Below are 14,463 nucleotides of genomic sequence, written 5' to 3' on the forward strand. Positions count from 1 at the left end.
GGATGATTAATGATGTCGAATATGCCAATAATTTTTTAATCCAGTCTGACAGACTTTGTCTTTTATCTGAACTGTTTTGGTTCACTTGCACTTAATGTAATTACAGATATATTTGGGTTTATGTTTACCATCTTGCAATTTGTTTTCTACTTGTCACATCTTTTTTTTTTTTTCCTTTCTTGCTTTCTTTTAGAGGAATCAAGCTATTGTTCTTTTTTTTTTTTTTTTTTTTTTTTTGGTAATGATACAGTTTTCCCCCTTATTCTGTGAATATAGTGAACTACATTAATTGATTTCCCAATTTAAACCTATTTTGGATTCCTTACGTAAATCAGACTTGGTTGTTATGCATTATCCTTTTTATATATTACTGGATTTAATTTGCTGAATTTTTAATGTATTTTTATGACTACTGAATGAGATAAATTAGTCTATATATATATTTTTTTCTTGCAATGAAATTGTCAAAATTGTCCTCATACAAAAGTTAGAAATATTTCCTTTTTTTCCCCCAGTGTTCAAGAGTTTGTATTATTAATTTTCTCCTGGAACCAACTTCTGGCTTTATTAATTTTCTCTATTACAGTATGTTTTCCATTTCATTACTTTCTGCCTTTTTCTTTATTACTTTCTTTCCTTTCTTTGCTTTTAATTTGCTGGGGTTATTTATTTTATTAGTCTTTGTGACTTTTTGAGATACTTAGAAGGTCAACCTATATTCTTTTTGAATGCATATATTTAAGTGTATATTTTTTCTCTCAGCATCCTTCCCCCCCACAGTTTTTGATATGTGTATTTTCATTATCATTCGATTAAAAATTTTTAATTTTTGCTTTTTTTTCTTTGACTCATAAATTATAGATAACTTAATTTCCAAATATTTGAGATTTCTTCTTATCTTGCTCTTGCTGATTTCTGGCTTAATTCCAGTATAGTCAGAAAATATATTCTATATCATTTCAATGCTTTGAAATTTGTTGATATCTGCTTTGGCCCAGCATATGGTAGTTTTATTTATTTTTTATTATTTTGTTTTATTTATTTTTGAGACAATGTCTCACTCTGTCACCCAGGCTGGAGTGCAGTGGCATGATCTTGGCTCACTGTAACCTCCGCCTCCTGGGGTCCAACGATTCTCCTGCCTCAGCCTCCCCGGTAGCTGGGATTACAGGCATGCGGTGCCACGCTCGGCTAATTTTTATATTTTTAGTAGAGACAGGGTTTCACCATGTTGGCCAGACTGGTCTCGAACTCCTGACCTCAGGTGATCCACCCACCATGGCCTCCCAAAATGCTAGGATTACAGGCATGAGCCACCATGCCTGGCCCATACGGTAGTTTTAATAAGTATCCATGTATACTTGAGAAGAATGTATTCTTCTTTGTTATGTGCAGAAAAACCTGAATAGTCCTGTATCTGTTCAACAGATTGAATACTATATCTATGAAAGGAATATATACTAATGATCTTCAAATTATCTATATATCTATCTATTGATTTGCTTTTTGTTCTATCAGTTACTAAAAGAAGTAGATTTAAATCTCAGGGTATGATTGAGAATGTGTTTCCTTTTGGTTCCATCAGTTTTCTTCTTTATTTTAGGTACATTCAAATTTAGGATTTTTTTTTATATTGAATTTGCTTCTTTATCTTTACAATCTATCCCATCTTAAATCTAAACTTATTGTGGGTTTTTGTTTTTTATTTTATTTTTTGAGACAGTCTCCCTCTGTCACCCAGGCCGGAGTTCAGTGGCACAATCTTGGCTCACTGCAACGTCCACCTTCTGGGTTCAGGCAATTCTCATGCCTCAGCCTCCTTAGTAGCTGGGACTACATGTGTGCACCACCACACCCTGCTAAATTTTGTGTTTTTAGTAGAGATGGGGTTTTGCCATGTTGGCCAGGCTAGTCTCGAACTCCTGGCCTCAAATGATCAGCTTGCCTCAGTCACCCAACATTCTGGCATGAGCCACCACGCCCGACCTAAACTTCTTGTTTTAAAGTCTTTGTCTGATATTGGTATAGTTTCTCAAGGTTTTTAAAATTCTATATCTTTCTTATCCTTTTACTTTTAGCCTTACATTATTTTGACCATGTCTCTTGTAAGCTTCATTTTTAAAAAATTCAGTCTGACAGACTTTGCCTTTTATTTGGAATATTTGGTTCACTTTATATTTAATATGATTAATAGTCTATTAAACTTTCTTTTTCTTTTTCTTTTTTTTTTTTTTTGGTGTAGACAGTGTCTCCTCTGTCACCCAGGCTGGAATGCAGTGGCATGATCTCAGCTTACTCCAGCGTCAACCTCCTGGGCTCAGGTTATCCTCCCACCTCAGCCTCCCGTATTAAATATTCTTTTATTATTATTTTAGTGGGTTGCCCTTGTTATTACAAGAATATATCCTTATTGATTTTTAAATCAAATCTTAAAAATTAAATTTTTTAGATGGGGCACAGTGGCTCATGCCTTTAGTCCCAGCACTTTGGGAGGCTGAGGCAGGTAGATTGTTTGAGTCGAGTTCAAGACCAGCCTCGGCAAAATGGCGAAACCCTGTCTTTACAAAAAGAAATTTAAAAATTAGCGTGGAGTGGTGGTACACACCTGTAGTCCCAGCTACCTGGGGGGCTGAGGTGGGGATCACTTGAGCCCAGGAGTTCAAGGCTGCAGTTAGCCGTGATCACACCACTGCACTCCATACCTGGGCAACAGTGAGACCCTGTCTCTAAATAAATAAATTAAATTAAAATTTTTAAATTAAAATTTTCTACACAATATAAAGGCATTATTGATACTTTTGCTATATTTAACCTTCTCTAGCCTTTGGTGCTACTATTTCATGTATTTTAATGTTTCATATGTTATAAAGCCCACAAAACATTATTTTTAAAGTCAATAATCATTTTGATTTGCCTATATATTTGCCCTTTCAGTTATCTTCATTTTTTTCTGTATGACCAGATGTGTGCTTCTATCTGGGCACATTTCTGTTAGCTTGAAGAATTCTCTTCAGTATTTCTTTTAAAACAGGTAGGATACTAACCAGATTCTCTCAACTCCTTTTTTCTTTTGTCTAAAAACATCTTTATCTTACCATTTTTTTAAAAAAAAGAGATGGGGCCCTGCTGTGTTTCCCTGGCTGGAGTACAGTGGCTATTCACAGCTTCAAAATTCTGGCCTCAAACAATCCTCCCACCCCACCCTCCTGAGTAGCTGGGACTAGAGGGGCACACTGCTGAGCCCAGCTTGCCTTCATTTTTGAAGGATATTTTTCTGGGTAGAAAGCTCAAGGTTGACAGTTATTCCCATCTATCATTTGAATGCAATTCTATTCTTTTTTTTTTTTTTTTTTTTTTTTTTTGAAACAGAGTAAGACTGTCACCCAGCCTGGAGTGCAGTGGCACAATTTCATCTCAGTGCAACCTCCACCTTCCAGGTTCAAGTGATTCTCCTGCCTCAGCCTCCTTAGTAGCTAGGATTACAGGCACCCACCACCGCCCTTGGCTAAATTTTGTGTTTTTAGTAGAGATGGGGTTTCACCATGTTGGGGAATGGTACCAAACATGTAGGCTTTTATCGCTCACCTCCCTCCCACCATTCCCCCCAAGTCCCCAAAGTTCATTATATCATTCTTAGGCCTTTGCCTCCTCATAGTTTCTTAGCTCCCACTTATAAGTAAGACCATATGGTATTTGGTTTTCCATTCCTGAGTTACTTCACTTAGAATAATGGCCTCCAAGTTCATCCAAGTTGCTGCAAAAGCCTTTGTTTCGTTCCATTTTATGGCTGAGTAGTATTCCATGGTGTATGTATACCACATTTTCTTCATCCAGTTGTTGGTTGATGGGCATTTAGGTTGGCTCCATATTTTTGCAGTTGGTAGTGCTGCTATAAACATGTACGTGCAAGTATCTTCTTCATGTAATGACTTATTTTCCTTTGGGTAGGTATCCAGTAGTGGAATTGCTGGATCAAATGGTAGTTCTAATTTTAGTTTCTTTTTTTTTTTTGGAGACAGAGTCTCGCTGTGTTGCCCAGGCTGGAGTGCAGTAGTGCGATCTCGGCTCATTGTAACTTCTGCCTCGCAGGTTCAAGTGATTCTCCTGCCTCAGCCTCCCGAGTAGCTGGGACTACAGGCGCACATCACTGCACCCAGCTAATTTTTGTATTTTTTGTTAGAGATGGGGTTTCACCATGTTGGTCAGGCTGGTTTCAAACTCCTGACCTTGGGATCTGCCTGCCTCGGCCTCCCAAAGTGCTGGGATTACAGGCATGAGCCACCACCCCCAGTCCTTTTTAGTTCTTTAAGGAATCTCCATACTGTTTTCCTTAGTGGTTGTACTAGTTTGCATTCCCACCAGCAGTGTAAAAGAGTTCCCTTTTCACCATATTCACGCCAACATCTATTTTTCTTTTTTTATTTTTTAATTATGGCCATTCTTGCAGGAGTAAGGTGGTACCTTATTGTGGTTTTAATTTGCCTATGTATGATAATTAGTGATGAGCATTTTTTCTTATGTGTATTGGCCGCTTGTATATCTTCTTTTTTTTTTTTTAATTATACTTTAAGTTCTAGGGTACATGTGCACAACGTGCAGGTTTGTTACATACGTATACATGTGCCATGTTAGTGTGCTACACCCATTAACTTGTCATTTACATGAGGTATATCTCCTAATGCTATCCCTTCCCCCTCCCGCTGCCCCACAGCAGGCCCCGGTGTGTGATGTTCCCCTTCCTGTGTCCAAGTGTTCTCACTGTTCAGTTCGCACCTATGAGTGAGAACATGCGGTGTTTGGTATTTTGTCCTTGCGATAGTTTACTGAGGATGATGGTCTCCACCTTCATCCATGTCCCTATAAAGGATACGAACTCATCATTTTTTATGGCTGCATAGTATTCCATGGTGTATATGTACCACATTTTCTTAATCCAGTCTATCATTGATGGACATTTGGGTTGGTTCCAAGTCTGCTGGGTGAAGGATATGAACAGACACTTCTCAAAAGAAGACATTTATGCAGCCAACAGACACATGAAAAAGTGCTCATCATCACTGGCCATCAGCAAAATGCAAATCAAAACCACAATGAGATACCGTCTCACACCAGTTAGAATGGTGATCATTAAAAAGTCAGAAAACAACAGGTGCTGGAGAGGATGTGGAGAAATAGGAACACTTTTACACTGTTGGTGGGGCTGTAAACTAGTTCAACCATTGTGGAAGATAGTGTGGTGATTCCTCAAGGATCTAGAACTAGAAATACCATTTGACCCAGCCGTCCCATTACTGAGTATATACCCAAAGGATTATAAATCATGCTGCTATAAAGACACATGCACACGTATGTATAGCTTCCTTTGAGAATTGTCTCTTCATGTCCTTTGCCCACTTTGTGCTGGGATTATTTGTTTTTTTTTTCTTGCTGATTTGAGTTGTAGATTCTGGATATTAGTCCTTTGTTGGATGCATAGTTTGCAAATATTTTCTCCCACTCTGTGGGTTGTCTGTTTGCTCTGCTGATTATTTATTTTGCTATGCAGAAGCTTTTTAGTTTAATTAGGTCTCATTCATTTGTTTTTGTTTTTGTTGCATTTGCTTTTGGGTTCTTAGTCATGAATTCTTTACCTAAGCCAATGTCTTGAAGAGTTTTTTTGATGCTATCCTCTAGAATTTTTATGGTTTCTTAGATTTAAGTCTTTGATCCATCTTGAGTTTTTTTGTATAAGGTGAGAAAGGAGGATTCCTGGCATCCATGAGGAATAGCATTTATTCCTGGATCTAAGTTTTGACTAATTAATGCTTTTAACATTTTAATTAATGTGTTTAACCTCAAATGGATTTATTGAAACCTTAAAATACATGCAAAAATTATATATGCTAAGATTTTTTTTCCCTATTTTTATGTTACGTCCTCTAGATTTGAATTTACGTTAAGTGAATTCCAAAGTTAGGAATTGAAATCAAATTCCTTTTTTTAGGCTTATGTTTTTATTTCCACAGGTCCTGCTCAATCTGGAATTTTGTCAGATCGTGAAGTGGTAAACCTCTTTCTTCATTTTACTGTTAACCCTAAACCCCGAGTTGAATACATTGACCGACCAAGATGCTGTCTCAGGGGAAAGGAATGCTGCATCAATAGATTCCAGCAAGTAGAAAGCCGCTGGGGTTACAGTGGGACGAGTGATCGAATCAGGTATCTGTTATATTGGGGATGCGGGGGTAGAGTGGGGGTAGCAGTTACCATTTGGCCTTTTTTATATATTATGGGAGATAATTAACCAACATTTCATTTTATACTTCATTTAATACACTTTTAAGTTAAGTTAATATAGAAGTCAAGAAGTCACTGAGGCATCCTGCCCTCCTCACTGATTTATGAGTGAGGGTGACTTCTTAAGAAAAAAATAGAGTAAGAAAGGATTGGGTTGGACCTTCTGTTACGTGATTTTTTTGTTTTTCCCCAAGATGGAGTCGCTCTGTCACTCAGGCTGGAGTGCAGTGGCGCGATCTCTCACACTGCAACCTCCGCCTTCTGGGTTCAAGCGATCCTCCCACCTCAGCCTCCTGAGTAACCTGTAAGGCATGCATCACCACGCCCAGCTAATCTTTTTGGATTTTTAGTAGAGACGGGGTTTCACCATGTTGTCCAGGCTGGTCTCGAACTACTGACCTCAAGTGATCCACCTGCTTCAGCCTTCCAAAGTGCTGGGGTTACAGGGGTGAGCCACCACGCCCGGCTGTTACATGATTTTTGTTTGGATCACCACTGCCAGTGGGCTGCGTTCTAGACCTTAATTGATCAAACGTTATTTTTACAGGCTTAGGGCTACAATTAATAAATGTAACCTTACTATGTTTAGTGTGAGTTTTTTCTTTGCATAGATGTTGCAGGGGAAGTATCTCAGTATACATTTATAAAAGCCTTGAGAAAAAAATCAAGAATCTTGAAAAATGCATGCGTATAATCCTGTTGAAGAAATTGTCTTTGCTCTACTGTGTTTCTTTAGGTTGAATGTCAAAATAGAATCAGTGCCGGTTTTCACAAAACATGACTTTTGGATTTTCATTTATTTAATAGCACTTCAGTATAAAACTGGAAATTAACAAGTTTGTTAAAACAGAAAAATCTGGTTGGATGTGGGACTATTATAAATCTTGAGTTAACATGGAAATTAAAAATGTACTTGTAGACTATTTAATAATAATTCACAATAACTATATGCAAAAATTATGGGATGAGGCCAAAGCTGCACACAAAGAAAAAGTAATAATTAACTACTTGTAGTAAACAGAGTAGAAATAAATGATTTAAGCATTCAGCCCAAGTAGCTAGAAAACAAATAGCAAAAGAACTATAAGAAAAGAGAAAGCAAATAGATAAATGTAGAAATTAATGAATTAGAAATAGTAGAATTCATAAATCCATAAGCTGGTTCCTTTAAAAGACCAATAAAATAAATAAACCTCTGGCAAAGGTAATAAACATTCACATTTAGAAGCAAAAATGGGAATATAATTATATGCTGACATTTTTATTTTAATTCTGGGTTTATTCTGTGCTAATAAATTGAACATGTTGATGGAATGGATCATTTTATAGGCAAATATAAATTATCAAAATTGACTGAAGAAGAAAAGCCTGAATAGACCAATTACCATGGAAGGAATTAAAAGTTATCAAAGAACTGTCCCTTCACAAGGTGGTTTTTACAGGTGAGTTTTGTCAAATCCTCAAGGAACAGTTAGTTTCCTTGAGCATTAAAAGAATAAAGTACTACTTGGTTAATTATTGAAGGAAGCATAACCCTTATATAGGAATCAGACAAGACAAAAAAAATTCTAGATCAATCTCAATATAAAGAAGAAATTTTGTGTAAAACATTAGGATATTGAATCTGTACCTTAGAAGAATAACACTGTATGACCAAACAGAGTTTATTTGGAGATTGAAAGAATGGCTCAGTGTTAGGAAATGTATTAGTATAATTCTCACAACAGATCAATGAAGAAAAACAATTTGATTTCAATAGATGTCAGAAAGGCTTTTGATAAAATTTCACCTTCCTTCCAGATATAATTCTTACTAGATGAGGCCTAGAAGAATACTTGTTTGACATGATAAACTATTGAAACCTCAAGATAGAGATATCCTTGCTGTTTAAAGCAGTGTTATTATAATTCTGATTGATTATTTGCTAATGGCATTATGTACATTAGTAGTTCACAACTCTATCAAACCCAGTTCTCTCTTTTTTTAATAAATATTTTGTAATTCCCACTTTACTAACCTGAAATAAAATTCATAGATAATATGCTTTATACATTTTTTAATTGATAAGTGATCTAGTTATAATATAAAGGGGAATAAATGTAATTGATAGTAAAATATGTAGTTCAATACATAGACTTTGGGCAGGACAACACTGGAAGGCAAACTGAAGTAGTTAGTTGCTGTACATATATGCATCACCATGATGAGACAGTTTCAGCTGCACAGTAGAGGCGTGTTATGTCTTAAATATCATGAGCAGCATTGCTGCCACTTACGTTTTCTTTAAAGGTTCCAGGTAAAAGAGTATATATAGTTGGTCCTACTCATAGTGTCTATTTCTGAACTTGCCTACTGGCTGAAATTTATCTGTAACCTGTAAAGTCAATATTCGGGGCACTTTCTTAGTCGTTTTCAGCAAAGACTTTAGTTGCCAGACCAGCACGTTTCCAGCTGTGGCTGAACAAGGCAAGGCTCTACTTTCCTGGTTCAGCTCTCCTACAGAGGTGGAGAAGGGGAGGGGCAGTGCAGTGGAGTGCAAGAAACTCTGGCTCTTGGGCAGGTTGAATGGGGCTTGAAGGCCAGCTCTGGCACCTCTTAGTGGGGCAACCTCAGACAAGTCACTTAACACTTCCAAACTCTGTTTTCTCTTTTGTGGAATAAAGAAAATAGAATATACTAGGACGAGGTGTTTGTTTGTTTGTTTTGAGATAGAGTTTTGCTCTTGTTGCCCAGGCTGGAGTGCAGTGGTGCGATCCCGGCTCACTGCAACGTCCACCTCCCAGGTTCAAGCGATTCTCCTGCCTCAGGTTCCCAGGTAGCTGGGATTACAGGCATGTGCCACCACACCTGGCTAATTTTGTATTTTTAGTAGAGACGGGGTTTCACCATGTTGGCCAGGCTGGTCCCGAACTCCTGACCTCAGGTGATTCACCAGCATTGGCCTCCCAAAGTGCTGGGTTACAGGTGTGAGCCACCACGCCTGGCTGGATGAATTGTTTTTAGGACTTAAGATTATAATCTATGCAAGGCGTGTATATGTGTGTATATGTATAGATACACACACACACACACACACACGTATTTCCTCTAGGAGCAGTGGTTTAGTATTTGCTAATTCTGTATATTGAATATAACTTCCACAGATAATGAGAATTGACTGTATATTCCTTCTGTTTATATGGTAGTTGCCTCTTGTGAAAGTCTGAATATTAAAATTGCACTAAAAGGCTGGGCACAGTGGCTCATGCCTGTAATCCCCACACTTTGGGAGGCCGAGGCGGGCGGATCACCTCAGGTCGGGAGCTCGAGACCAGTCTGACCAACATGGAGAAACCCCGTCTCTACTAAAAATACAAAATTAGCCAGGTGTGGGGGCACATGCCTGTAATACCAGCTACTTGGGAGGCTGAGGCAGGAGAATTGCTTGAACCTGGGAGGTGGAGGTTGTGGTGAGCCAATATCGCACCATTGCACTCCAGCCTGGGCAACAAGAGCAAAACTCCGTCTCAAAAAAAAAAAAAAAAAAAAGCACTAAAAAATCTGGTTTATAAACAAAATGGAATGAGGTTCAAGGCTTGTAGTTATAAACAGATTTTTTACCTACATGGATTCTGGCAAGACACTTAAAAGTTGATTGAGTTATGGGAGACTGTTCTGTGCATTTCAGGAAATCTAGTTTCCCTAGTTCCTTGCCAGTAGTGCCCCCCTAAACCTTTGTGAAATCGAGTATGCCTCCTTGGGGGTGGAACTCGTTTTGAGAACAACTGGTCCACCTAGGTAACCTCAGTATCAAGCTAAAAAACTACTAGAACCAATAAAAGAGAATAGTGGCCACTTATAAAAAGTATATTTAAAAACCATTGGTGTTCCTGTATGTCATCAAAATTCAGTTACAGAGATGAATAATGGTGACAGTTGTACAATGATATGAATGTATTTAGTGCCATTGAACTGTACACTTAAAAATGGTTAAAATGGGCCAGGCGTGGTGGCTCATGCCTGTAATCGATTCTAGCACTTTGGGAGGCTGAGGCGGGTGGATCACAAGGTCAAGAGATCGAGACCATCCTGGCTAACACGGTGAAACCCCGTCTCTACTAAGAATACAAAAAATTAGCCGGGCGTGGTGGCGGGCACCTGTAGTCCCAGCTACTCGGGAGGCTGAGACAGGAGAATTGCGTGAACCTGGGAGGCGGAGCTGGCAGTGAGCCAAGACCACGCCACTGCACTCCAGGCTGGGTGACAGAGTGAGACTCCATCTCCAAAAAAAAAAAAAAAAAAGGTTAAAATGGTACATAACTTTACCACAAAAAAATTATAATGTAAAAGAATTTAGTTATAATTGAGTAAATATCATTAAATATTTTGAGTATTATGTTACTATTACAGTATGTTACTGTATTGTAATTTTATATATCACTATATATGTTGAATATTACTGTAGTATTGTGAATAATCCCATTCATAACAGTAACATAATATTAAGTAGTAGGATTAAACCCAGTAAGAACTATAAAGTACATTAGCTTTATGAAGAACTGGAAAAGTTTGAGTAGAATCAGACTTTAATAAGGACAGTGTCTTCCAAATTAACCTATGTATGTTAGAGAATTTCTTTCAGAAGTCACATACTATTTTAGGTAGTGGAGAGTGGCTTGGCAAAATTCTTTTTTTTTTTTTTTTTTTTTTTTGTGATGGAGTCTTGTTTTGTTGCCCAGGCTGGAGTGCAATGGTGAGATCTGGGCTCACTGCAACCTCCGCCTCCTGAGTTCAAGTAATTATTCTCCCTGCCTCAGCCTCCCGAGTAGCTGGGATTACAGGCGTCTGCCACCATGCCTGGCTAGTTTTTGTATTTTTAATAGAGACTGGGTTTCACCATGTTGGTCAGGCTGGTCATGAACTCCTGACCTCAGGTGATCTGCCCACCTCAGCCTCTCAAAGTACTGGGATTACAGGTGTGAGCAACCGCACCCGGCTGGCAAAATTCTTAACAGTTAATTTGGAAGAGTATATGTTTCTCTTTTAATAAGAGTAATACAGATGACAAGACAAAGTATTGTAAAGCTATAGGAAGTTAGTGTTGTATGGAACAGACTATAGATGTCAGAAACTAACCTAACATAAATGAACATTTAGAAAATGATATGGCCAGGTGTACTGGCTCACGCCTGTAATCCCAGCACTTTGGGAGGCTGAAGTGGGTGGCTTACTTGAGCCCAGGGGTTTGAGAGCAGCCTGCACAACATGGTGAAACTCCATCTCTACAAAAAAATTCAAAAATTCAGCGTGGTGGCATGCACCTGTAATCTCAGCTACTTAAGAGGCTGAGGAAGGAGGCTGTGATCACCACTGCACTCCAGCCTGGGCAACAGAGCAAAACCCTGTCTCAAAAACAAAAAAGAATATGATAAAGGTGAGGGAAGGATTAACCACTGGGAAAATTAAGTTATATCCTTACTGATCCCATGTACCTGTATTGATGTAAATTAAAATTTTAACATTAAACAAAACTGAAACCATGAAAGTGCTGGAACAGGTGAATGTTTATGTACTATGAGGATGAGGTAGACCTCTCTAAACTTGGCATGTATCATAATTTTGAAAACAGATAATTGAAAAGTTTTAAGTACAAAATCACCATAAAGTTAAAAGATGAGTGACAAATGGGAAACTTATTACAGTGGATATTACCAACAAAGCATAAATAACTATCATCTCTATATAATGTGATCTTTTGAATCTACATTAAAAAGACAAACACATCTGTAGAGAAAAATGAGAAAAGAACATGAGTTGGGTATTTCATTAGAGAGAAAATCCAGTGGGCAGTAAGAATATGAGCAAATGTTTTACCTCATTAATAATCAAATAAATAGGCTGGGCATGGTGAGTCACACCTGAAATCCACGCACTTTGGGAGGCTGAGGCGGGTGGATCTGTTGTGCTCAGGAGTTCCAGACCAGCCTGGGCAACATGGTGAAACCCCATCTCTACAAAAAACTATAAAAATTAGCTGAGCATGGTAGCGTGTGCCTGTAGTCCCAGCTACTTGTGGGGGCTGAGTTGGGAGGATCGCTTGAACCTGGGAGGTTGAGGCTGCAATGAGCCGAGATCGTGCCATTGCACTCCAGACTGGTTGACAAAGTGAGATCCTGTGTCAAATAGTAACAGTAATAATCAAAATATAAATGGAGTTTGTCACTATCGGTTTCTCAAAGGCAAAAGAAAATGAAAAATATTCCTGGTTGATAAGAGTGAGAGAAAAATGATCGTTATACCTTATGGGGTATAAAATGTTATCTTTCCAGAAAGCAACTTGACAATGTTTACCTAAAGCCTTAAGACTGTGCCTTTTAACTGGGTGTGGTGGCTTACACCTGTAATCAAAACATTTTGGGAGGCCAAGGCAGGAGGATCACTTGAGCCCAGGAGTTCAAGATCAGCCTTGGCAACATAGTGAGACCCCGCATCTACAAATAATAATTTTTTAAAAATTAGCAGCATGTAGTGGCATGCACCTGTGGTCCCAGATACTCAGGAGGCTGAGGCAGGAGGGTCGCCTGAGCCCAAGAGATTGAGGCTGCAGTGAGCCATGATTGCACCACTGCTCTCCAGTTCAGGTGACAGAGCAAGACCCTGTCTAAATAAAAAAAATAAAAATTTTTTAAAGAATGTGCCTTTTATTTTCACCAGCAGTTCTAGGAATTTATTCCAAGGAAAATAATTAAGGCTTCTTAAAATGATTTAGCTATAGGATTGTTCCTCATGGCATTATTATATAATAACAAAAACTGCAAATAATCTAGATTATCCAACAAGGCATTCGTTAAATATAGTGAATTGGTAGTTTTTAAAACCATTTTACATGAAAAAGAGGTTACAAATATATATATATATATTCTGATATGATTTTTTAAATTACATTATATGTTCATAGAAATGTAACTGAAAAAGAAATATAAAGGATTAAAAATTGTAAGGGGTTAGCAAGGGCTGTCTCTGGATTTATGGAAGCTTTAAAATTTTCCTCTTATTTAGCTGCATTTTCTGTTTTTTTTTAAGCACAATATATTATTTATTGATTGATTGATTGAGGTGGAGTCTCACTCTGTTGCCCAGGCTGGAGTGCAGTGGTGCAGTCTTGGCTCACTGCAATCTCTGCCTCCAGGTTCAAGCGATTCTCCTGCTTCAGCCTCCTGAGTAGCTGGGACTACAGTGCACACCACCACACTCAGTTAATTTTTGTATTTTTAGTAAAGACAGGGTTTCACCATGTTGGCCAGAATGGTCTCGATCCCCTGACCTCATGATCCACCTGCCTCAGCCTCCCAAAGTGCTGGGATTACAGGCGTGAGCCACTGTGCCTAGTCTATTTTTTTTTTTTTTCTTTTTGAGATGGAGTCCCGCTCTGTTGCCCAGGCTGGCACCATCTCAGCTCACTGCAACCTCCGCCTCCCGGATTCTAAGCAATTCTCCTGCCTCAGCCTCCCGAATAGCTGGGATTACAGGGGTGTGCCACCACGCCTGGCTAATTTTGTATTTTTAGTAGAGGTGAGGCTTCACCATGTTGGCCAGGCTGGTCTCGAACTCCTGACCTCAGGTGATCCACCCACCTCAGCCTCCCAAAGTGCTGGGTTACAGTCATGAGGCACTGTGCCTGCCCTACTTGTTTATAATAAAAAATTATAAATAACATATTTTAGAGCCAGGAGTGGTAGCTCATGCGTATAATCCCAGCAACTCAGGACAATGAGTTGGGAGTATCATCTGAGACCAGTTCTAGACCAGCCTGGGCAACTTAGTTAGACTCCATCTGTAAAAAAAAAAAAAAAAAAATTTAAACTAGCCAGGAATGGTGGAGTGTGTCTGCAGCCCAGCTACTTGGGAGGCTGAGGTAGAAGGATCACTTGAGCCCAGGAGTTCAAGCCTGTGGTGAGCCATGATTGTACCACTGTACCCCAGCCTCGGCAATAGAGCAAGACTCCATCTCTTTAAAAAAAATTACATGTTTGTAAGCGTTTAAGGTGATCTTACTGTACCAGATGTTCAAAATAGTACTGTTATCTAGCTTATAGGGCTGTTACGATGACTAAAGGAAATAATTCTGTGAAGAACTGAAGTTCAGTGCCTGGCACACTAGGAAGTACTCATGAAGTGGTATTGATGAGTTAGTAGTATTACTAATAA

The 14,463-nt window shown here is 38.6% G+C and overlaps 1 protein-coding gene across 1 annotated transcript in view; it reads left to right on the plus strand.

The window, feature by feature from the left end:
* Window positions 1-14,463, plus strand: part of BTBD1 (BTB domain containing 1) — a 53,869-nt gene that overhangs the window by 33,953 nt on the left and 5,453 nt on the right. The window contains exon 5 of the mRNA XM_001160707.8: window positions 6,006-6,198. Within this exon, the coding sequence (XP_001160707.1) occupies window positions 6,006-6,198 (193 nt within the window). The remainder of the gene's footprint in view (window positions 1-6,005; window positions 6,199-14,463) is intronic.

Source organism: Pan troglodytes, chromosome 16 (assembly GCF_028858775.2).
Source record: "Pan troglodytes isolate AG18354 chromosome 16, NHGRI_mPanTro3-v2.0_pri, whole genome shotgun sequence".
Taxonomy (NCBI): Eukaryota; Metazoa; Chordata; class Mammalia; order Primates; family Hominidae; genus Pan; species Pan troglodytes.